We start from the raw sequence: 26301 nt of genomic DNA, 5'->3' as shown, positions 1-26301 counted from the left end.
TGCAGTTCCTCTACTGTCTGCTGGAATCCATGTGAATGGCCACCGGCATTACAGTGTCTAAGAAGTAGAATAGCTGATATGTGTAGTGGGCAAAATGTGCCTATTTATCTTGTAGTGCCTATTTGTGTGTGTGTGTGTGTGTGTGTGTGTGTATGTGTGTGTGTGTGTGTGTGTGTGTGTGTGTGTGTGTGTGGCAGACATAGAGAGAGGGACAGACAGGGACAGACAGACAGGAAGGGAGAGAGATGAGAAGCATCAATTCTTTGTTGTGACACCTTAGTTGTTCATTGATTGCTTTCTCATATGTGCCTCGACTGGGGGACTACAGCAGACCGAGTGATCCCTTGCTCAAGCCAGTGACCCTGAGTTCAAGCAGTGAGCTTTGCTCAAACCAGATAAGCTCGTGCTCAAGCTGGCGACCTTGGGGTCTCAAGCCTGGATCCTCTGAGTCCCAGTCTGACGCTCTATCCACTGTGCCACCGCCTGGTCAGGTTGTAGTGCCTATTTTTAATTCACATTCGTCGTAGTTTTCTTATTTTCAGAAATCATCTCTCTAAAACACACACACACGCACACGCACACACATACATACACACACACAGTAGCACCACATTAATTTCTACTATTGGTTTCCTTTTTAAAGTTCACAGTTGTATCATTCCACAAATGGACGCTATGGAGGAATGCTACAGAGGAAACATGAAGGTGTCAGTACTTCTGGTTTAGTTAGGTGGTGGGTTGATTTTAGAAATGGTCCCAATGTGTTCTCATGTAACCTGTATACACTCTGGGCTTGGCAGTGTGACTTATTCTGACCAAAAGAACAGCAGCCAACATGATGCAGCTGACAGTAGAGAAGCCATTAATGCATGTCTGCCTGGGACATTGGTAACTCCTGTCTTTTCCTTTTGTTCTTTATTTTCTATCTTTATTTAAAAAAAGCAACTTTTACATTAGTTACAGAACTTTATTTTTCTCTGGGAAATCTAGCAATGGCACTTGACACTCACCTCCATTCAGTGGTATATTGGTAAATGATCAACAACTAGTTCTCCAAAAAATAAAAAGCCCTGATGTGTAGCATTTGCTGGTTTCCATGTTATGGGCACCTCCACATGGCTGATTTCAAGCTATCCATACAACCTCACTCAATGCGGGAGAAGAGGTGCTCACACTGGAGCAATATTCCCATTCAGGAACAAAAAATGTGAATACATGCAAGAGCATGGGTAAAATGAAAGGTAGGAAAAGAACTAGGAAATGATGAGTTTTGAGTATTTATTACCATGGATTTTAATACAATTTATTTAATTGTGTATTGATATCAGTTAATTTTTAATAACAGTTGTGTTTAGCAACCAGTTCCTGCAAATTTAATTGGTTCTAACAAGTCAGTCTGAGTTGGCTCCAGCGCCTTTCCTGCCTCATTCTGCCACCGCTGCACTGAAGTCTGCAGGGGTTGGGGTCTGTGGGCTCCTGGACCCTATCCAGGAAGCAGAGTGGAGTGGGAGTAAGCTGCTGCATGCGGAGGACTCCTGCTCTGCCAGGACCACTGTTGTGTTTTCATTGAGGGTTTCCTCCCACTTTTCCAAGGTCTAGTCTCAGATTTATGGAAAATGCTATTATATGGTTCATAGAAACCAGCTTAAAGCAACATACTTATGTCCTGTGACTCACTTTTTTTCCCTTTCAAACTTGTACTTTAAATGAGCCCATTTATGTTCTTGTTGTGAAAATAGTTTGTTGTTTAGTGGCAACAGGTTAAAATACATTGTTTGCTGTAACCCTTTAAAGCTTATGCTTTGGACTCATCTGAGCTTCTGTATCGCTTTTCCCTGTGTTCTTTTGGTTTTCCTTGTATTTCGGTCTCCATCTGGTCTCCCCTTCTTAATTTTTTTCTTTTCTTCTTTTCATTTACTTTTTTTCTTCTTTCTCTGGGTCTTCTAATGGGTCCATGATATAGAACCAATGTATACATTTTTATTATTTGGTTTTTTTTTTTATTGAAGAGAACGTTATGCTTTCTATTTAAATATTATGTGAACAGTGTGTGTTCTCTTTCAAACAAAAAATATCTGTTATTTTATTTATGAGTTCCTTGATGAATTTTTGAGGCAATGCCAATTGCCTTTGACAGAGAATAATAATTGTCTTACATCTATCCTAAACACTCTATTAGTTCAGCCTGAGTGAACACTACCAATGATAAACCAATAAAAATAAGAAATCAAAAATGAAAAAAAAAAGGCTTCAGGGCTGGAACAGGGTAGTATCACAATGTGCTTTCAACATAATTTCAAACCACTTTTACCAAAAATTGAAAGAAAAAATCTAGAGATACAGTATTATAATATGCCCAATTCTGTATAGCTCTAAGGTTTAAATCAGCCAAGTACATTTAATCTAAGCTCTTGAGTAATTTGGCTCCCTGACCTGTGTGCTGCTTCTCTTTAACTGAATAGCAAGGGTGGATGGCTGAGTGATGAAATGCATGCCACGTACGTGTTTGAATCAGAGAGCTGCTCCCAGCTGGATTCCACCAGAAGCGTGAGAACAGCAGAGAGCACGACATGCTCACATGAACAGCCAACATAGTGCCCATTGTTTAGACAAAGGTGCTTTTTTTTAAAGCTTAACACAAATGCAAAGCTTTGACTCTGTAAGATCAGGAAGTACTATTTCATTTTGATGGGACCTTAGTAGAATACTCTGTGCACTCTCAGAATCACAGTTTAGAAACTAGAAATGTCCAGAAGGAAAGCTATAAAGTTATTAGTGTCATAGGAAACAGGGTCTAAGGAAAATAGTAAGGTCCCTTGAATCATTAACCAACAGAGATAAAACGGGAAACTTCTTGAGGATTAGAGACAAGGGCTTGTTCTTTTTGGGATCATTACTGCAGACAGCCTTATTTTACATGTCAAACAATTACATATAAGAACGATAATCTCTGCAGACGATATATAGACCTTTGCTGTTGGAGCCTGTTTTAGTCCACTCAGGATGCTAAAATAAAAATATCATATATTAGGTGGCTTATCAACAATAGAAGTTTATTTCTCACAGTTCTGGAGATTGCAAGTGCAAGATCATGGTGCCAATGCTGGCAACTTCTCATTGTACCCTCATGTGATGGAAGGAGCCAAGAGGCTCTGTGGATTTGTTTTTAATGAGAGCACTAATGCCATTCACAAGAGCTCCACCCTCATTGCCAAACACCTTCCAAAGACCCCACCTCCTAATAGCATCACATCAAGCATTAGGATCGCAGCATATAAATTTTGAGGGGGACACTAACATTTAGGCCAAAGCAGAGCCTAAGACCTGTTTCCTCTAGCCTCTGGCAGATGCACTCAATGAAGACCTATCTGATGGGAACCGATAGACACACTTTCTAAAACCATCAGATCAATGACTCTTCTCTGAGAATGGGATTCCTCTCTGGGGCTAAAGTAGGACTCCTGGCTCCTTTCTTTGAAGACTCAGGCCCTAGAATGCAATTGAGGAGAGGGGGTGGTTTTAGTACACATAGGACACTCAGGGGACAGGAAGCAGACAAGAGCACTGGTCCTTCTTGTCTGTCTAGCAAGGGAGGATTTGGGCCAGACAGAACATAGTGGCTGTTTATGAAATATGGCCTAATAGGTGTCAAGCTCATGTCTTCCCCCATCACCCTTTAAGGGGATTTAGATAGGTGCCCTCCTTCATGAGATAATAGGAATTATGAGAGGAGGAATAAATGTTTCCTCTCATAATAAAATGGGAAAACATGGTTTTAATTTAGATCAAGGAGATTCAATTTAGATCAAGAAAGAGCTCTCTCAGTAAGAATTATTCTCAATAAAAACAGTTCTCACTGAAATGCTCAAGATGTGGCTTTCAAGTGGATGCCTAATTAAAGTCAGATTTCCATATTGTTCATGCATGTACTGTACGAAATCAAAAGGGGTGAATGTAATGGAAAAATAAGACATCCTGGATATAGAAAATATAGCACAGTAACCCTACAAAAGATTGACAATCATTAATCAGAAATGATTTATTTTCTGGACAAATGAATGTAAGATTGAGTTGAAATGGATGTTTATAGAAGAACCCAGAATGTACAAGAAGATTTAACTTCTGCCTGTCACACTGGAGGAGAGTTCTACTTGGTTTCAGGGCTTTTCTTAATAATAGTGAAGTGTGTTCAGGTGTGTGACCAAATCTAGTGTTAAGAGACATTTGACTCAAAGCATGGATTATCCTCTTCCATATCTCCCCGCTAGATCTAAATTCCTATTCTTGAGCTATCTATATCTATTTCTCCTTCTCGAATAAAATGCTTTTCCTTTTTTTTTTTTTTTTTTTTTTGCCAAATGGTCCAAATAATTTGTGATTCAAGGGGATTGTTCCTGCAATCCTCCAGGCGTCTAATCCTGCAGGGCCCACAACATTTATTCCCTGGGGCTTTGTTCTGAGGAAGAGTCTGCTGTGAGTCATGATACAGCTGGTATCACTTGAGAAAGTGTGATGAAACTAATTGGGTGAGCTGAAAACCAATTACTCTTGAGTGAAGGAAGAAGAAGCAACAGAAGATGGAATGTGGCCAGCTCGCAGGGGACATCCCCTGCTGCCTGACCCATCTGTGACCCAGGACTGCACCTTGACCACAATTCAGAAGGTAACCATGAAAAATTCAAAGAAAAATATAATTTAGCTACTTTTCATGTTAGCTTACCAGCTTTCAAATAATATAAAAAAGGTGGGTAAGTAACTCTAAACTAAAGCATCAACAAAATCATAGAAACTGTGTAATTCATGGCATTGAGCCAGGAAAGCATCAATAATATAGTTGGGCGGGTAAATAATAAAATTGTTTTTATAAAATAGGGAGCTAAAAATGCCTCATTTAGCTCCTTATTGATTTGGAAGACAGAATATGTTTCAAAGGAAATTTATAAATGAAGGCAAGCCTTGACTGGGATTCTCAGTGAGAGCCAGATGCCCACCCTTTGTCACTTAGTAGCATATACCATAGACAAGTACTTTCAAATGACCGAAAATAATAGACCTGAAAAATTGTTTTCTTGAAAAACATATTCAATAGCATGAGAGACACGCATTTTGCAATCATTGTTTGCTAACTCATATTTCTAGGACTTCTTTCTCCTCTCGGCATCCCTCCCTGTTTTTCTTTGTGAGGCTGTGTCACGTGAGCGCTGCAGCCGGTCTGCCTAGGTATTCTATTAGCATTTACTGTGACCAGTATGTAGAAAACACAGATGACTAAAGTCATTGCTTTTAAAGCCCTTTTCACAACTGAATTTCCTGTGGAGAAGCGATATCCCGGGAGCATAATAGATTTCCCCTCTTCTTCCATTTACAGACACTTTCACAGCTAACTAATCAGTTGCAATTCTAATCTATAGTTCTGATTTGTTTACATGCAGCACTCAGGCTGGCAACCTTTTGAATTTAAATGTGACTTAAAGTAAAATAAAATAAACCGCAAGTAAATGACACAGAATTGCTAACAGTAGGAACCCTGTTTACATTCCACATTCTGAAAATATTTTGTTCAGCTGGCTAGGAAAGGCGGACAGCTGAGACAGACTGGGTGATGATGGGGTTTCCTGGCTGGCTGAAAGCGAAATGGAAAGAGGAACTGTGTGTGATGCGGCTGTCACCTCGATCCCAGGGAAAGAACGCATTTTCAGCACACATGTGATCCATGCTTTAACAGAAAGCTCTGATAATCCTCGCCAGATCATCTTGTGCACCTGGCACTGGGCCAGACCAATATGCCAGTCTTTTTGAATCTTCAGATAATAATAGTCTCTTCCTTTCTATAGTCATCAGCAGATGCTGCTTTTTTCATAAGACTCTCTCAGAGCCTATGTGTTCTTCAAGTCCTTTGTTACCTCCTCCTTTCTGAAATTATCCTCTTCTAATGCATCCATATCTTTCCCTTCCCACCTACATTTCAAGGTCTATTGAGAGTCTTCTGCGTTCTTCTTGTCTGGCTGCCTCTCCCAAATGGTTACTCCAGCTCAATTAAATGTAACTGAACAATAGCGCACGAACAGTCACTAAGGGCAAGCAGTCCAGAGGCCGACAGAAGCACAAAGGTACTCTTTTATATGGTCGCCGGGCCAGCAGAGAGGGAACATCTCAACAGACAGGCCTGTACTGGGGTGCTAGGAGCAATTGTTGTTGTTGTTGTTGTTTTTTCCATTTTTTTATTTATTCATTTTTTTTTTAGAGAGCAGAGAAAGAGACCGAGAGAGAGGAGAGAAAGACAGAGAGAAAGAAGGGGGGGGGGGGAGGAGCTGGAAGCATCAACTCCCATATGCTCCTTGACTAGGCAAGCCCAGGGTTTCGAACCAGCGACCTCAGCATTTCCAGGTCGATGCTTTATCCACTGCGCCACCACAGGTCAGGCTAGGAGCAATTGTTAGGTGTAAGAAATGGGAAAGGAGGCAGCAGGCAGGGTGAGGACCGAATTTAGAAGATAAGAATTCAGTTTTTAACAAGCCTTTTCTAATAGCAGTTACTCTGAAGGTGCAATATGGAAAGTTAATTATTTATCTATCTGTGAGGAATATTTAGTCTAGCTGGAGGGAACCAGAGACTCATTTTCTTTAGAAACCTCAAGATGCTTTTCCGTTTTCTTTTCACTTGGAAAACAAAGCTCGTTTTAAGCACATTTGCATGAGGAGAGCTCAGCAAGGAACTCATGCTGCTCAGGGATTTCAGGAACCGCATCAGGAAGGACTTGGGGAGGGTCGTGAGGTCCTGAGGGCGTCGAGTCTCTGCTCCCAGCCTCCGAGCTGTTCACTGGTGACGGAGAGGATTTCCAGGAGGGGCTGTGAGAATCAAAAGCATTGAAACAAGTCCAGATTCTGTGGGTGTTTCTCCCATTTCTCCGCCCTCCCCGGAAAACAAGCCTCCTGCCCACCTGGCACCCGTGAGCCTGACCTCTCCCCAGCCAGCGCTAGTCCCTGCTCTCTCTGCCCCGTGATCGTGGCTTGGGCAGCACGGCCCTGCTCTCCTGTACTTCTGCCACAACTCAAATGCTTGCTGTCCGCTCTGGGGGTCAGGGTGAATAGCCTCCAGCCTGCTTCATGACCTCTCCTTCATGGACCGTGAGATTTCCGGTCCAGCTTTCCAGGCTTTCCAACATATTCATCAAAGTGCAACAGATCATTCTCTAAATGAGGAAGTACAAAACAAATGGAATCATGAACGAATTCATCAGAAAATTTATAAACGCTTAAAGAACCCCCCCTCATGAAATAGATTTGCTTATGAAACAGAAGAAAAACACAGTTAATATTTCCTTAGTTGTTAATAAAAGAGGATCTTGGGAATAAACACAAACACATGAGCTAAAGCAAAACATATTTTTTTAAAAAGATTTTATTTTCATTGATTTTTTTTTTTTTTTTTTTTTTTTTTTAGAGAGAGAGATCGAGGAAGGGGGAAGGGAGGAGCAGAGGCATCATCTCCTAGTACATAGTTGCTTCTCATATGTGCCTTGACTGGGCAAGTCCAAGAATTCAAACTGGCAACCGTCAGCATTCCAGATTGATGCATTAGCCACCATGCCACCACAGGTCAGGCCTAAAGCAAAACTTTAATTGAAAGCAATAAAATGTATTATTTTACCTGAGTGTGGAAAATGGAACCATGTAGATGACTATCTTTTAGAATGTGAAAAAAATAATTTTTATAGCATCATTGAGGAATAATTTACATGCGTTAAATGCCCATCGTAGGTCTGCAGTTTGATGGGCTTTGGTAAATGTACACAGTCATGCAACCAGAATCAAGTTTCAGAACACTTTTATCACCCCAAGACCTCCCTTGTGCCCCTTTGCACTCAATCTCCCACCTCAGCCCCTAGTCCCAGGAAACCACTGATCAGCTTTCTGTTATTCTAGTTTTGTGTTTTATAGAAATGTTATCAGTGGAAGTGTTACCAGTGAAGCGACGAAACCTCAATTCTTGTCTTGCATGAGAGAAAGAATTCAATCAAGGGACAAAATATAGCAAGCAAAGCAAAGGTTTATTGTCCGTGCAAGAATAATAAACACAGGAAGGCCTGAGTAGGCAACTCACTCGCGAGAATGAGTATCCCGATTAGTTACAGAATTTAGGTATTTGTGGGCTTTACTTCCTGGACCGGTCTCCCCCCTCCCCCTTCACTTTTTTTTTTTTCCTCCCAGCTTCTTGTTTATCTGTCTTCTTTGTATTGCTATGTGGCTGATACCATATCAGGAAATTTGAGACCACCAATCTGGGTGTGGTGAGGTCTATTCTAGTTTAAAGCTTTTCCTAGATCCTGCATACCAGGAATGCATAGGGGCAGCTCACCCCTCCGCTCCTTTGCCTGTCTCAGCTAGGTCTCATAGCTACCTAACCTAACAGAAACATGTGGTTTACACTCTTGTGTTTGGCTTCTTTCACTTCACATAATGTTTTTAAGATTCATTCATGTTGTTGTGTGTTTCGGTGGTTTATTGTATGGGTCCCTTGTGTATATATACCACATTTTGTCATTTTGGGGTTATTAGGAATAATGCTACTATGAGCATTCATGTAGAAATGTAGATACGTAAGAACGAAAATGTTGGTAAGCTGGTACACACATATGGTGAGGAGCCACTGAGCCATTTCACCCGCAGGTGTTGTAAAGTACCAAAGGCTACAGAATTAATATTAATATTTTAGGAGGTTTGGAGGACATTTTATTAATTTGGGTTAAGGTGTGAAGAGAAATTGTGAGAATAGTCTCTGTACTGTGTGATTGGCATAACCAGGATGGATCTTGCCATTGTATTGTAAATGAAAAGGGAAGGAAAGCATAGATTCCCTGACATTCCACCACACCTGTGGGGAAAGGAGTGAATGGCTAGCCAGGTGCAGGAAGGGAAAAGCCAAAATAAACCTTTTCTTATAACTATGAGCCATTTGCGGGCATTTGTCCCCACGGAAACTACCTCTCTTATGTAAATGCATGTGGTTAATACCTCTGACTCTGGACAGAGAGATGGCAGATGAACACTAGAAAATATAGGAAGGCCTTTTAATATGTAAAGAGATATCTTTCTACCATTGTGTTGACTTGTAAATTTTGTTTTCTCCAAAATGATGTATGGTTTGCAAATTGAACGTGGTCCTATCATGTTAAAGGACATATGACTATAACCAATAGCGGTAAGGGGCTCCTAATTGCAATTTTTGCTTCTGTATTTCCCACTTACAAAACTATAAAAACTAAGTAGAACAAAGGGCCAGCGCGCTCTCCGTCAGATTTCTGTCGGAGTTTCCGCCGCTTGGCCAAGCTAGACAATAAAACTTTAATGTGTAAACGACGGACTTTGCTCCTGTCTTCCATATTTCGGGTTCCTCCGAATTTGGATTAACATGGTAGGTATAGGCTTAACTTTTAAAGAAACTGTCAAACTTTTTAGTTTCATTAACAATATATGAGGATTGTTGGTCAAATAAGTTTGTAAATATATATATATGTTTGCTCGCTTGTGACTTATATTGGGTGTGGGGGACAGGCTATAAGCAGGCCAGGTCGTTGTAGCCTAAGGTTTGGTTTTGGGACTAAGCTTTTCCCCACACCCTTGACTGATTGTATGATCTGGGTGGTGCACTCTCATGAGGAATCCAATTATGCCTTGGATAAGTGACTTTGTATCAGAGACTTCCTTGTTTGTATATTGGATTAAGGGATTTTGGTTTTCTACACTATAAAGTGGGACAGACCAAGAGCTTGGACACACAGTTCCTGCTATCACAATTGCAGGGGCTTCCCTGATCCCTTGCCCTTCATGGGAAGAGCTGGTTTTCTGCTTTTCCCTTGTCTTCTTTTGTGGTTTGCCTGTCTTGGTGAGACACCAATAAATAGGATGGCCCCCCGTCCTCTGACTCCGCCATTTCTTTATCGTCTGCCCGAATCCAATGGGAACCTGCATGTGAATGGCCACGATGGCGGCTCCTGGCCTTACAACTGGCGTAGTTTCCGGCAGGATTCAGAGATTGGTATGGAGCCACCACCCTTGACGGGTGGGATAGAGTACTGGTTGCTGCTCTGGCTCCCCATGGCTGTCCTTTTAGGGGCCATGGGCTACATGTTTTTTACTCAAGAGGAAACTGCCCGAGGTCAAAAGCTTCAGTATGAATTGCAAATAGAACGGCAGAAAAGGCTGGAATTGGAGCGAGCACTGGAGAAGGAATTACGGGTTCGCGAGTTGCAGTTTACCCTGGAAGTTGAACGTGTTCACCGGCAGTTGTTGGAGAAACAACTGCGGATTCAAGAGCTCGAGTCTCAGCTTCTGGCCAAAAGCCAGCAGCCACAGGAGCCTAAACGGTCACCAAAGGAGCAGCAGCATTCGTGCCGGTGGATTGGCTTTGAGTCAGCGGGAGCAGGCGCTTGCGACTCCTCTTCTGAGGATGAGAAGGCTCAGGCTGAAGCTGCCATATGCACACTGAGAGCCCGACCAGTTGTCACCAAGAAGGTAAAAACCCAGCAACAAAGAGTCCCTCAGGGGCAGCCACAGCCTCCAGCCCAGGTAATGGAACACTCTGTGGTCCGGCCCTATACCCAGGCAGAGCTGATGGAGTTGGGGGCACAATTTAGGCAGAAACCTACTGAATCCCTGGTAGCCTGGTTACTACGATTATGGGATATAGGGGTGGATGGCATCATGCTCTCCAGAACAGAGATGGAGAAATTGGCCGCCATTACCACACACTCTTCCTTGAGGCAGCGTCTTCAGAACTGCCATGGCAACCCAGGAGACCATACCCTATTAGAATGGGTGATGGCTGCCATTCGTATGGTCTGGCAGAATGCTGGAGAATTGCCGGGGGCAATGAGTCGGTGGCAGTGCTACAGTGAGTTAGTAAAGGTCCTTCGGGAACTAGGTATGAAGAATGCTGTTTTCAACCCTGGGTCTCGTGGGCCAGACGAGGAAGTGTTTACGGCCAAAATGAGGGAATTTGTCCTTGCTAGCGCCCCGTCAGCCCTTTTTGGGTCACTTGTGGCTATCTTGGGCCCCTATGTGGGGCAGCCCATCAATGCAGTTACACAGATGGTAGCAGATTTGGGAGAGCTGGAGGCTGCTCGGGATCATAAAGCAGTGAGGGCTGCTGCCTATGTTTCCCCCCCAACTAACAAGGGAAACGGGCCTGTAAAGGTTACCCGAACGCAGATGTGGGTAGACTTGATTGCGGCTGGAGCAGATAAGGGGAAATTGGATGGCCAGTCTAATAAAATTCTTTTGGAGCTTTGGCGGCAGCTTAAACCAGAACAGAAGTTCCAGCCACTGAGACGAAAGGCCCCAGCAGCTACCAATAAAACGTTTGGTGCGCGCACAGCTCGGTTACAAGATTATATGATAGAGACGGCCGAGGGAGAGGGAAACTCCCAAGACCCACTGTACCAGTTTGAATAGAAAAAAGGCCGAGGGGGTCGACCCGTCTAACGGGGATGGGCGGGGACCGGAGGCCACATGTGGAACTGGCTATCCGCTGGTCCCCTTCCAATGTACAACAGGTGTTGGCCTTGGTGGATACAGGTGCAGAATGTTCCCTTCTCTATGGAAACTCAGAGTGGTTTGCTGGGACCCCAGTGGCCATTGACGGTTATGGGGGCCAAACTGTTCAAGTGAAGCCAATAACTATTCCATTGGGGATAGGGAGACTGCCTCCTAAGCCATATAAGGTGTATGTATCTCCTATTCCTGAATATATTTTGGGGGTAGATGTCTTGCAAGGACTGTGGTTGGAAACTACAGCTGGGGAGTTCTGGCTGCGGATCAGGGTTGTGAAGGCAGTATTGCGGGGACATGCATCACATTCCCCTTTGCAATTACCCGTCCCTCGGCGTGTGACTAACACCAAGCAGTACCGCCTGCCAGGTGGTTATGAAGAAGTCACAGGGACAATCCTTGAACTAGAAAAGGTGGAGATCATCTGGCCAGCACACAGTCCTTACAACTCCCCAGTATGGCCTGTGCGCAACGCAGATGGAACCTGGAGAATGACAGTAGATTACAGGGAACTTAATAAAGTTGTTCCCCCTTTGCATGCTGCTGTTCCCTCGATAGCTAACATGATAGATCGGCTAAGCCATGAGTTGGGGACATACCACTTTGTGGCAGACTTGGCCAATGCTTTTTTCTCTATTGATATAGCCGCAGAGAGTCAAGACCAATTTGTCTTCAGTTGGGAAGGGAGACAATGGACCTTTACAGTGTTACTCCAGGGCTATTTGCATAGCCCCACCTTGTGCCATGGGCTGGTGGCTGCTGACCTGGCTAAATGGAAACAGCCAGATGTAGTCCGCATGTACCATTATATTGATGATATTATGCTAACTAGTGATTCTCTTTCAGAATTGGAGCAAGCAGTCCCTACCCTGCTATCCCATTTGAAAGCATGTGGCTGGGCAGTTAACGAGAACAAATTACAAGGACCTGGGTTATCTGTTAAATTCTTGGGAGTTGTCTGGTCGGGTAAGACAAAAGTTATCCCTGACGCAGTTATAGATAAGATTCAAGCATACCCCGTGCCCACTACGGTAAAACAGTTACAGGAATTCTTAGGTTTGTTGGGGTATTGGCGAGCATTTATACCGCATTTGGCTCAGTTACTACGCCCCTTGTACAACCTTATTCGAAAGGGGGTTCACTGGGATTGGACTGAGCAGGCGCAAGGTTCATTTGCAGCTGCTAAGAGAGCTGTCAAGATGGCACAGGCCTTGAATGTGTTTGATCCTGCCAGGCCCTGTGAGCTGGATGTTCATGTAACCTCGGAGGGGTTTGGATGGGGCTTGTGGCAGCTGACAGAGCGCCTACGGCAACCTATTGGATTTTGGTCCCAATTGTGGAAAGGTGCTGAAGTTCATTACTCATTAGTAGAGAAGCAGCTGGCAGCTGTGTATGCTGCCCTCCTGGCAACTGAGAGTATTACAACCACAACACCAGTTACAGTCAAAACAACATACCCTATAGCTGGATGGGTGAGAGATTGGGCAACTAAACCATGTAGTGGTATGGCCCAAATGTCTACCCTGGCCAAGTGGGGTGCCTATCTGCAACAACGCTGTGCTCTTAGCACCAACCCCATTGAGGGCAGAACTGCAGGAAGTCTTGGGTCCAGTCACCTATGCGACCTTAGAGTCAGGTGCAACTGGGGCTCAGGAGGCAGAACCTGAGGTCAGTCCCTACCAGGAGGGGCAGGTGCCCATCCCCGAAGATGCCTGATATACTAATGGTTCCAGCAGGGGCCAACCTGCCAAATGGATGGCTATCGCCTTCCATCTGGCCACTGAGACTATTTGGATGGACACAGGTACAGGCCAAAGCAGCCAATGGGAAGAATTAAGAGCTGTTTGGCTAGTTGCCCATAATGAACCTTCACCTCTGGTGATCTGTACTGACAGTTGGGCTGTCTATCGTGGACTGACCCTTTGGATTGCTACTTGGCACATTAACCAGTGGATGGTAATGCACCGTCCATTATGGGGTCAGGCCATGTGGCAGGACTTATGGAAAATAGGACACCAGAAGCAGGTGACAGTATATCATGTCACAGGGCATGCCCCTCTAGCCCATCCTGGGAATGATGAGGCAGATACGTTGGCAAGGGTGCGATGGTTGGAGACTGCACCTGCAGGTGATGTGGCACAGTGGCTCCACCGGCGCCTGCTCCATGCAGGACAGAAAACTATGCGGGCTACGGTTAAGGCTTGGAACTTGCCTGTGTCCTATGCAGAGGTACTTGCAGCCTGTGAGCAATGTGCAGTATGTTCCAAGGAACACCCTCGGAGACCACTGGTGTCACCTGGACAGATCCAGAGGGGTCATGTCCCACTGACACGATGGCAAATAGACATCATTGGACCCTTACCAAAGTCAGAAGGGTACCAGTATGCAGTCACTTGTGTAGGTACTGCCACCGGGCTGCTTGCTGCTTACCCCGCTCGTAACCCTGACCAGAGAGCAGTCATACAGGCTCTGGACCGCCTGAGTGCTGCATACGGGCGATTGCTGGTCCTTGAAAGTGACAATGGTACCCACTTCACTGGTTCAACGGTGAGGCAATGGGCTCAAAAGCTCGGGGTGGACTGGAAGTACCATGTTCCCTACCACCCCCAGGCTGCTGGTATCATTGAGCGTTATAATGGACTCTTAAAGCAGGGACTGCGACAGGAGGGGGGCACCGGCTCTCTTACTGGATGGACACGCCGCTTATGGACAGTACTTCGGATTTTGAATGAGCGACCTCGACGGGGAAGCCCAGCTCCAGTTGAGGCCCTCCTGCATCGGACAGCTGCCCCTATTCAGTTGCAGATACACACCAAGGACATTTTATTCAAGCCAGGTTTCGGACAGCAGGGCAACGTGCTCTTGCCTGCTCCAACAGCCCTTCTTAAAGGACAACGGCTTCAATGGACTTGGCCCTGGATTGTACAGGCCCCCCATCTGAGATGGGTGGCCTTGTTGGCACCATGGGGAAAGGGGTTAGAGGTGGACCTCCAGTTAACTCCTTGGGCAACCAGCACCTGGCCACCTAAGGTAGAAGTGTATTATCCCTTGAGTGCTCAAGGGGAAAGCATTTTGAAGGGCACCTTTGTAATTTCTTTATGGCCAATAATGAGTTCCCCTATTTTACTACACATAGAACCAGCAGATGCTGGTGTATTGGCCAATAAGGTTTGGTATGCCCGCTCAGGGCGGCCTCTGGTGCCAGCTACGGTGCTGTCTGCAGACAAAACTCTGGCCTGTATTCTGCCAGAGGGAAAAGATTTGCCTCTCTTGGTGCCACTGACAGCTCTCTCATTTCGCCCATAGTTTTTTATCTGTTAATCCTATTGCTGTAGTTGGTACTATTTCTGTTTATGCAATGTATCCTACTCCTTGCACAGTGACCATCATGGAAGATGCCTGTGGTTTAGATTGTAAAGCGAGCAAAAGGGGTGGAATGTTGGTCAAATAAGTTTGTAAATATATATATATGTTTGCTCGCTTGTGACTTATATTGGGTGTGGGGGACAGGCTATAAGCAGGCCAGGTCGTTGTAGCCTAAGGTTTGGTTTTGGGACTAAGCTTTTCCCCACACCCTTGACTGATTGTATGATCTGGGTGGTGCACTCTCATGAGGAATCCAATTATGCCTTGGATAAGTGACTTTGTATCAGAGACTTCCTGTTTGTATATTGGATTAAGGGATTTTGGTTTTCTACACTATAAAGTGGGACAGACCAAGAGCTTGGACACACAGTTCCTGCTATCACAATTGCAGGGGCTTCCCTGATCCCTTGCCCTTCATGGGAAGAGCTGGTTTTCTGCTTTTCCCTTGTCTTCTTTTGTGGTTTGCCTGTCTTGGTGAGACACCAATAAATAGGATGGCCCCCCCGTCCTCTGACTCCGCCATTTCTTTATCGTCTGCCCGAATCCAATGGGAACCTGCATGTGAATGGCCACGATGGCGGCTCCTGGCCTTACAAGGATTCCAGTTGTACCTCATTCTTGTTATTATGTGACTTTTATTTTTTTATTTTTTATTCATTTTAGAGAGGAGAGAGAAAGGGAGAGAGAGAGACAGAGAGGGAGAGAGAGAGAAGGTGAGGAGGAGCTGGAAGCATCAACTCCCATATGTGCCTTGACCAGGCAAGCCCAGGGTTTCAAACTGGCGACCTCAGCATTTCCAGGTCGACGCTTTATCCACTGCGCCACCACAGGTCAGGCCTTATGTGACTTTTAATTTTAGCTATTCTAGTGAATGTGTAGTGGCATCTCATTGTGAGGTAAATTTGTATTTCCTAATCGACCTGATGTTAAATATCTTTCCATCTGTTTGTTTGCCATTAATCTCTCTATATATTTTAATAAATGTCTAATCTAACTTTAGTGCCCATTTTCTAATCAGATTGCTTATTTTCTTATTATTGAGTTTTGAAAGGTCTTTTCATATTCTGGATAGAAGTCCTTAGTCAGATATATATTTGTAAAGCCAGTAGCCACGGCCACCATCACAGCCGCCTGTCCCATGCAGGTTCGCATTAGATTCGGACAGACGGTAATGAAACAACAGAGCCAAGAACTGATGGGCCATTAGCTTTAATCCTACCTTGCACCTGGCAGGCAAGTAAAAACACACATTGGGCCCCAAAACCCACTCATTCAGTGCTCACAAAGCTACTGACTTATCCGAGTTTCCTAGAATCAAAGGTTTCTAGCTCACTAGCCTTATTCACCTCTGTTTCTTTCTCTTTCTCTCTACAAAAACTCGGCACAAACTGGCTTCTCCTTCAGCACTCCTCCATCTTGGCTGCTTTTCCTCTCCTCCATGTGGCCTTTCTCTGCTCTCTCCTCTAATGCTAATCTCAGGAACCGAGAGAGCAAGCTCTCAGTCTGCCCTCATTTTATAGTGTAGAAATCAAAACCTTTAATCCAATATACAAATAATGGGATTCCTCATGAGAGTGCACCACCCCACATCATGCAATCAGTCAAGGGTGTAGGGAAAAGCTTAGCCTTAAAACTAAGTCTTAGGCTATAATGACCCTGCCTGCTTACAGCCTGTCCCCACAGCCAATGCAAACTATAAGCGAGCAAAATATATGTCATATTTAAAAACTTATTTGACCAACAATATTTTATAAATATTTTCTTTTCTATCTGTGGCTGGCCTTTTCATTTTTAATTTTTTTTCCAAGAAGCAAACATTGATTTTGATAAAGTTTAATTTATCAATGTTTTCTTTTGTAGTCTGTGCCTTTTATGCCCCATCTAAGGAATTTGCCTAAGTCTAAGGGTTTTTTTTTTCTGAAGCAAATAATTTGAATAAAGAGGCAAGTAGAGAGAGCTGCCAACCTATAAACTATAGTTGTGAAAAAAATAACTAGAACAAGTGGAATAAAAAAAAATAGAATAGAATTTTAAAAAATAAATCTAAAAATGTTTAATATCTAGATAAAAAACAAACCTAAGAACAAGACTTGAGACGGGTGATTGTGGACAGGGTGAAGGTAGGGACAGAAAGAGAGAAGACGCACCCTCCGCATCTCAAAGACAGTGAAAAAGCAAAGTACCCATTGTAGTTAAATGTTTATGTCCAAAAGGCATCTTATCTTTCTATCCTCAGCCCTCAAATCTGGGCAGACTAATCCATTTTTGCATCACATAGCTCTGTCTTTGAAATGAGAGACTAGAAGTTTCCTTGATCCTGTCCAGATTCAGCCCTGCATTCACTTGCTCTGCTATTCTAAACCCTGAGGCATTTGGCTCCCAGAACACAGCCTTGGTCTCCCCATTGTCCTTCAGACTCTCACATTGTCTCTTCTCAACAGCTGAATGGTCTAGTAGGCCTCAGAGGACGCTAGCCAGAGAGTCCCAGCCCCAGCCTGGCCTGTGGCTGACAGCCCAGCAGTCCATCCTTCTATGGGGTGAAAAAGGGAAGCTTAGAAGGATGCAGCTTCCCAAAGAACTAAAGCCAGTTTAAGCCTAAGACTAGGCTTGAGAACTTGGAAGAAAAAGTAGAATTTAATGATCTAGTTGAAGGCAATTGAAAAAAATTCAAATATGTATATTTTCAGAATACAGATGATTCCAGTGTGATTTTGACAAAAGGTGCTTTAAAATCTGCTTAAAATTTGAAAGAGGCAAATCAGAGAAAAAGAGAATTGATAGGTAATGTGTAGGTGGAAAAGACTGATAGTAGTAGACTTTAAGATCACCCAAAGATGGAGATATGGTTAATGATACTAACCAATGATTAGAGTAAGAACTGTTCTTAAAATGTTAGAAACAATGTTAGCAAATAGAGCACAAAATGATGAGTGGCTTGAAAGATAATGTTCAAGAAATAAGTGAATCCACAAAGATGAGCTGAGACTTACTACATCCCTGGCACTGAGTTTGGCGTGATTATGACACAAGGACATATAGATGTTGTGGGTCAAATAAGTTTGTAAATAAGCTCACTTATAGTTTGCATTGGTTGTGGGTGTAACCGTGAGTGGAAAAATTCTGCTTGACCTTTTGACTAAAATTAAAGAAAGCAGGAATTGACCGCTCCCTACCATAAACCACTTAGAAATTTGCTTAGAGCTAGTTCACAGGAGGCAGCTGGACCCCAACCTGCTTATGCGAATAGGTATGTGTTCCTGATAAAGATAGAGATAGGATAAGGGTTAACGACTAACTGCCAACTCAGCTTCTGTAAACGGTTGCTTGCTTGCCTACCAAAGTATAAAAGCCCTTGCAAAAAGACTGAGAGTGCTCTTGGCCACCTCCTTGCCTTGAGCCCGCTCGCGAGTGTAATAAACTTTTTCTTCTGTTTTACCCACACACTTGGGTCTAGAGTCTTCGTGGTGCGCCCTCGGTCAACATTTGGAGGTCCCACCGAGATCCCGCTTCCTCGCAGACCACGAGACGCACGCCTGACGCTTGGTGAGTGAAACTGGCGGTGGCTGTCAGGCAGGGACGTGAGTCCTTCCTGGCTGCGACCGACAGACGTGTCAGGGGGTCGCAGGCCACGACTCCGGGGGACGCCCTGGAGTGTGAGGACGACCAAGGACGCTTGGAAGTCCATCTGCTGTCTCAGACAGAATCTGTAGATTTGTTGCCAGTTTCCAACTGAGCTTGTTGGTCCGGACCGCTAGGTTTATTTTTAGTTTCATTTTGCCGTTCACGGTGCAGCTGGCTTAGTCTATTCGTCTTTGTGATTGTCCTGGTTATTGTCTTATTTGTGTGTTATTGTCTTTTTGGGTTTGAAATGGGACAGAAAACTTCCACCCCACTGTCCCTGACTTTGTCTCATTGGTCTGAGGTTGATGCCTGAGCCCATAATCTGTCTCTTCTTGTTAAGAAGCGCAAGTAGCAGACTTTCTGTGCCTCCGAGTGGCCCACCTTCGGAGTAGGTTGGCTGACCACTGGAACCTTTCACAAGGACACCATAAAGGCGGTTAAAGCAGTTGTCTTCAATCCAGGACCTCATGGCCATCCGGATCAACAGCCTTATATTTGGGTTTGGGAGGACCTGGCCGACGACCCTCCTCCTTGGGTCCGACCTTTCCTTCCTCCCCCTACACCCTCCCTTCCAATAACCCTCTCCACCACTCCGGGCCCTCCCAGACCTGCTCTAACTCATCCAGACCTCTGCTCTATGCTTCCACTCAAACCTTCGGAGCCAATGGTGCCTGCTTCATCCCTGTATCCTCCCCTTCCCTCCTCTGTTCTCCCTGAATCTCAAACTGACCTTATTCTTTTTGATTCAGGACTCCCGCCTCCCTATCCCAGGGATGTCCCTGCCAGCGCTGCAGGTCCCCAGCTTGGGGCCCCACATCAGGACGAGCGGGAACCATCAGTGGAGGGTCCAGCCCAAGGTACCTGGAGCCGGAGAGCACAAACCCCAGATGACGTGGCCGTCACCCTGCCCCTTTGACCTTTCGGACCCCCTGTCCCTGACGGCCAAGGAGGGAACATGCCGGCGCTTCAGTATTGGCCCTTCTCCTCCTCAGATCTATACAATTGGAAAAACAATAATCCGCCTTTTTCAGAGGACCCTGTCAAACTTACTGACCTTCTCGAGTCTCTTATGTTTTCCCATCAGCCCACTTGGGATGACTGCCAGCAGCTTTTAGGTATCCTCTTCACCTCCGAAGAAAGAGACCGAATTCTCCTCGAGGCCAGGAAATTGGTTCCTGGACCTGATGGTCGTCCTACTCAACTCCCCAACCTTATAGATGAGGCTTTTCCCCTGAGGCGGCCTAACTGGGACCCTAATATGCCTCAAGGTAGGCAGCGACTCTTACTCTATCGCCAAACTCTGATGATGGGTCTCCGAGCGGTGGCGAGACGCCCCACTAATTTGGCTAAGGTAAGAGAAGTAATTCAAGGGCCAGAGGAATCCCCATCCAGATTCCCAGAGAGACTAATAGAAGCCTATAGGAGGTACACCCCTTTCGACCCTGAGTCTGAAGAACAGAGAGGGCACTGGCTATGGCTTTTATAGGACAGTCAGCTACTAATATTCGGAGGAAACTCCAGAGGATGGATGGGTTACAGGACATGGCTCTGAGAGATTTAGTCAAGGAAGCTGATAAGGTATACTATAAAAGAGAGACAGCAGAGGAAAAGGAGCAAAGATTAGAAAAAGAACGTGAGGAGCAGGAAAGTAAGCGAGATAAACGGAGAAATAAAGAGTTAACGAAGATTTTGGCTACCGTAGTAGGGAAACAAGATAGAAGAGGAAAGCATAGTACCTCGGGCCCAAACCAAAAACCAAAATTAGGACCTAACCAGTGTGCCTACTGTAAAGAAGAAGGACACTGGGTCAGGGGTTGCCCTAAGAAGAAGAAAAAGAAGACTGAGGAAATCCTTGCCCTAGGAGATTAGGGGCGTCAGGGTTCGGACCCCCTCCCCGAACTCAGGGTAACATTCAATGTAGAGGGGACACCAATCGACTTTGAGGTGGATACAGGAGCGGTTTACTCCACCTTGCAGAGCCCGCTGGGTCTCCTCTCAAACAAAAAAATCCTTGGTCCAGGGGGCAAATGGATGCCAGCATAGGTCATGGACAACTAAAAGGACAATGGACCTGGGGAGGGGAAAAGTACAGCACTCCTTTCTGGTCATACCAGAATGCCCTGCCCCACTGCTGGGGAGGGATTTGCTTACCAAGTTGGGGGCGAGTATTGATTTCAAACCTCAGGGAACAGAAGTAAGATTCAGTAACCCTCTTGTCAGTCAGCCTGTTGTGACCATGCTGACCTTGTCTGCTGAAGATGAGTATAAACTGTATGAGACCCCTGCCCCCGGACCCCATTCAACAGAAGACAGGTGGCTTCAGAGCTTCCCAGAGGCCTGGGCAGAAACGGCAGGGCCAGGATTGGCAGTACAAAGGCCTCTGGTGGTAGTATACTTAAAACCCTCCGCCACCCCCATAAGGGTCAAACAATACTACATGAGTAAAGAGGCCCGGGAAGGCATTAGACCTCACATCCAGAGGCTGCTAGGACAAGGGATCCTGAGGCCTTGTCAATCAGGGTGGAACACCCCTCTGCTACCAGTGAAGAAACCAGGGACAGGGGACTATAGACCAGTCCAGGATTTGAGAGAGGTTAACAGTCGGGTAATGGACATACATCCAACGGTCCCGAACCCTTACAACCTCCTCAGTACCCTCAGTCCTGACAGGAAGTGGTATACAGTACTGGACCTGAAAGATGCCTTCTTCTGCTTGCGCCTGCATGAGGACAGCCAACCCCTGTTTGCTTTTGAATGGACTGACCCTGAGAACGGACTCAGCGGACAGCTCACCTGGACGCGGCTACCCCAGGGCTTCAAGAACTCTCCCACCATCTTTGACAAAGCCCTGTACCAGGACTTGAGTGCCTACCGAGCCTCCACCCCTGAGGTAACTCTGTTGCAGTATGTTGATGATCTGTTACTTGCAGCCGCCACCATAGAGCAGTGTGAACAGGGAACTGAGAAACTGCTTGTCGAACTGGCCAAACTGGGATACCGGGCATCCGCCAAAAAGGCCCAGATCTGCCAACCCAAAGTCACCTTCCTGGGCTACTCTCTCTGAGACGATGGCCCACCGTCTCACCCACCTTGGGACTGACAAACTGGTACAACTGCTTCAGGATGATAAAACATTGACCACCCCCGAGAAGAGGCAAATGGCAAAGGAAGTAGTCAAAGCTTGTAAGGCCTGCCAGATGGTAAATGCCTACCCAGCCAAAGGAACCAGAGGAACCCGTCTCTGAGGCCCCAGACCAGGCCAATATTGGGAAGTAGACTTCACTGAGGTAAAACCTGCCGAGTATGGACTAAGGTATCTCTTAGTTTTTGTAGACACTTTTTCAGGATGGGTAGAAGCCTTCCCTACCAAACATGAGACGGCGGCAGTGGTAATTAAGAAGATTATGGAAGAAATCTTTCCTAGATTTGGCCTTCCAAAGGTAATAGGGTCTGATATCGGACCGGCGTTTGTGGCCCAGGTAAGCCAGGGGGTAGCCGAAATATTGGGAATTAATTGGAAACTACATTGTGCTTATAGACCCCAAAGTTCAGGACAGGTAGAGAGAATGAATAGAACAATTAAAGAGACCTTAACTAAATTAGTCATAGAGACTGGCCATAGAGATTGGGTAATGCTCCTACCATATGCTCTTTTCTGGGCTCGAAATACCCCTTCTGCTAAAACTAACCTAACTCCCTTTGAAATACTTTTTGGAACTCCTCCGCCTATTCGGGATTTATCCCCCTCTGACATAAATATCCCGAATACCCCCTTGTCTGTTAGGTTACAGGCCCTGGTCAGAGTGCAACATTGCCTATGGAAGCAGTCTGACCTTTACCAGCCGGCAGGAGACGGGACCCCGCATCGCTACCAGGTTGGGGACTTTGTCTACGTCCGGAGACACCAACACCGGACACTCGAACCTTGCTGGAAGGGACCCTACCAGGTCCTCCTCATCACACCCACCGCTGTAAAGGTCGATGGCATTGCCGCTTGGATCCATACTTCACACCTCAAGCCTGCTCCTGCTCCTGATGACCAGTGGACAGTGGAGAAAACAGATAATCCCCTCAAGCTGTGTGTCCGCCGCCGCAACAAATCCCCACCAACCGACCTAGCAGACATGGCAGGTGATATCGGGGACCAGTGACATAGTATGGGAAGTGACTTCCAATGACCATCCCCCCTGGACTTGGTGGCTGTCCCTGTATCCAGACCTCTGTCAGCTTGCGGCAGGGCTGGAGACTTGGGACATCCCGACCACGGACCCTGCTAAACCCCTTCCTTGTAATATGTCTAGGAACCCCGTCTGCCTCAGACAAGGCCCGATGCCTGCAGACTATTTCAATTTCCCCTAACAGTTCCTATTTAATCCCTGAAAAAGGAACTCAATGGGCATGCAGAACAGGTCTAACTCCCGGGATGAGGACTTTGAAGAGACGGTTGAGGGGTGGACCAGACATAAAAGAGAGCCTGTCACACTCACCCTAGCAGTACTGCTGGGAGCCGGGGTATTGACAGGAGTAGGAACAGGAACCGCTGCCCTAGTTGAAGGACCCAGACAAATGGCCTTGCTAGAGTCTGCTATTAACCAGGATTTAAAGGCCATAGAGCAGTCGATAGAAGCCTTAGAAAAGTCACTAACCTCCCTCTCCGAGGTCGTGTTGCAAAATAGACGAGGCTTAGACTTGTTATTTCTGAAAGAGGGTGGTTTGTGTGCTGCCTTGAAAGAAGAATGCTGTTTCTATGCCGACCACACTGGAGTAGTAAGAGACTCCATGAGCAAATTTAAAAAAGGCTGAAGGTTAGAGAAAAGAGACTACAGGACCAGCAGGGATGGTTTGAAGGGTGGTATACCAAATCACCCTGGTTGACTACCCTCATCTCCACCTTGGCAGGACCCCTTATAGTACTACTGCTAGTTGTCACTATTGGACCGTGTGTCTTAAATAGACTAACCACCTTCCTGCAGGGGCAAATAGGGACCATAAAACTCATGATTGTAAGACAGCATTATGAAAGATTAAACCAGGACTCAGATCTCTAGGATTAGAGATATGCAAGAGAAAGAGGAGGAAATGTAACCGTGAGTGGAAAAATTCTGCTTGACCTTTTGACTAAAATTAAAGAAAGCAGGAATTGACCGCTCCCTACCATAAACCACTTAGAAATTTGCTTAGAGCTAGTTCACAGGAGGCAGCTGGACCCCAACCTGCTTATGCGAATAGGTATGTGTTCCTGATAAAGATAGAGATAGGATAAGGGTTAACGACTAACTGCCAACTCAGCTTCTGTAAACGGTTGCTTGCTTGCCTACCAAAGTATAAAAGCCCTTGCAAAAAGACTGAGAGTGCTCTTGGCCACCTCCTTGCCTTGAGCCTGCTCGCGAGTGTAATAAACTTTTTCTTCTGTTTTACCCACACACTTGGGTCTAGAGTCTTCGTGGTGCACCCTCGGTCAACAGTGGGGGACAGGCTGTAAGCAGGCAGGGTCCTTATAGCCTAAGGCTTAGTTTTAAGACTAAGCCTTTGCCACCCTTTTAATCCTAAGATCTTCTCAACACTAAGCTTTTCCCCAAACTCTTGACTGTTGCATGATGTGGGGTGGTACACTCTTATGAGGAATCCCACTTATGCCTCAGATAAGTGGCTTTGTAACAGAGACTTTCTTATTTGTATACTGGCTTAAAGGCTTTAATTTCTACACTATAAAATAAGGGAGACCAGGGACTCTCTCGCTGGTTCCTGAAATTAGCATTGCAGAGGAGAAGCAGCCAAGATGGCGGAGTGCTGAAGGAGAAGACAGTTTGTGCAGAGTTTGTGCAGAGAGAAGGAGATGGGAAACAGAGGTGAATAAGGCTGGTGAGGTAGAAACCTTTGATTCTAGGAATACTCAGATAAGTCAGTGGTTTGGGGAGCCCTGAATGGAAAGGGAAGTGTTTTCCCACTGTGTGTATTTCTCACTCGCAGGGTGCGAGCTAGGATTAAAGGTAATGGCCCGCCAGTTCTTGGCTTTGTTGTTTCATTACCATCTGTCTGATCAAATGTGAACCTGCATGGTGTCCATGGCTACTGGCTATTCAGATGTGTTGGCCCTGTTCTTGGGGAGCTCATGATGTAGTTTGAAAGACAAGGCTTACTGTCCTAGTGAGGCTTAGGCAATGACCAGGGAGCATCTGATCAGCAGGGTCTGTGCTGCCCAGAAGTCCATTTCAGGGACTAAAGTAGGAAGGCTGAATAAAGAGGGTCATGTTTTGAAGAAGATACCCTTTGAAGGCCATAGAGAATCTGTGTCTGTTTGTAGCCAGAACAAAACTAAGGTTTAGAAGGCACGAAGGCAAATGGAAAGAAATGCATCCAAGGGTTGGCTCAGGAGGACATCCGGAGGACAGAGGGATGATGGTTTTCCCATAGCGCCCAACCTGGCCCAGTACAGAGATGGCCATTATCTTCCTTTCGTGGATGTTATTCTTTCTGAGGCAGGCGTCCAATCTGCAGTGCTGGGGCTGCTCCTTGAGCATGCTGTGGGAAGTGGAGGTAGCTAGCGGGAGAGGGGGGAAGCTGCCACTGAAGGAGTGTACAGGTGCGTACTACACACCATTCTAATCAGCTTTTCAAATATGTATTGCAGACAGATCATGTCTGTGAATAAGACACTGCCCAGCGCCTCCTCAGGAATAGCCTCTAGTTTAGCGGGAGATGCAGACACACAGACAGATGCCTTCAGTACAATGGGGTAGGTGGTGGGTGCAGCTGTGGTGAGTGTAACAGTATTCACAGAGCCCTGAACACAGAAAGAGGGACACAGCCTGAGTACCAGGGCCTATCAGGGGTAGGTTGCTGGAGGATTAATACTTGAAGGATTATAGGAATTCACCATGTGTGGGGGTAAAAGCATAAAGAGAGGGACATTTAAAACAAAGAGAGGAAAAGCCCAAGGAGAAGGAGTGAGGCATGAAAGGGCATAATGTGTGCAGGGAACTGCGTACAGGTTGTTCATGCTGGAGCTTAGGGCAGGGTGAGGCAAGGGATGAGCAGGGACATGTCCAAGGGCCCAGTCCTGGAGAGACCTCCACTCCATAGTAAGAGCCTGGGCTATGTCCTATAGCAGGCATGAAGCCACTGAGGGCCTTCAAGCAATACTATCACTTCAGATAGCTCCCTCTCAAGGCTGCTGGAGAAGAGACCCTGACCTGGACAGGGAGGTTGGTAAAAGACGATCAGGCTTGGGCCAAAGTCAGTGGTAGCAGAAGAGATAAGTAGACAGACTGGGGGTGAAGGAATATGAGATGTCTGACATTTCTCCCAGTTCTCTGGCTGGGTTCCTGGAGAGATCTTGGTGTGATGATATGTAACAAGGAAGTAGAGGTAGATATGAGGCAGGAACAGATTAGCTGGGAACATAGGGAGATTTTTCCCTCTCTCTCTCTCTCTCTCTCAAATAAAGATTTTATTATAAAAAAGCAGTATAAGTACATTATAGAAAATTAGAAAATTCAGAGATGTCAAAATGAAATAGGATAAAGATTCAATTCCATTGTCCACTATTAAATTCTTAGTATATATTCTTCGAAATCTTTTTCTAGTAGATGATGCTATTAGTACTGGCTTGTTAGTTGCTTATTTTTAGTTAACAATCTCCAACTTTTCATGTGCATCAGATGTTTTCTTACCTAATATCCTGTTTGTATTATAATTTCCCCAACTGTCCTCAAAATGTCCTTTTTTCTTCCTCCCAAGAGAAACAGAGGGAGAGATAGAGAGA

At 45.5% G+C, this 26301-nt stretch overlaps 1 protein-coding gene across 1 annotated transcript; it reads left to right on the top strand.

The window, feature by feature from the left end:
• Nucleotides 1-18451: 18451 nt before the first annotated feature.
• LOC136406198 (uncharacterized) lies at nucleotides 18452-21775 on the top strand. The gene is given in 3 exon segments (XM_066386097.1): nucleotides 18452-19996; nucleotides 19999-20531; nucleotides 20533-21775. Coding segments are annotated over 3 exon segments (2814 nt in total). The 5' UTR covers nucleotides 18452-18783; the 3' UTR covers nucleotides 21601-21775.
• Nucleotides 21776-26301: the final 4526 nt, after the last annotated feature.

This window comes from Saccopteryx leptura, chromosome 5, assembly GCF_036850995.1.
Source record: "Saccopteryx leptura isolate mSacLep1 chromosome 5, mSacLep1_pri_phased_curated, whole genome shotgun sequence".
Lineage (NCBI taxonomy): Eukaryota > Metazoa > Chordata > Mammalia > Chiroptera > Emballonuridae > Saccopteryx > Saccopteryx leptura.
The sequence above is the reverse complement of the archived record's forward strand: the minus strand, read 5'-3'. Positions and strand labels throughout refer to the sequence as shown.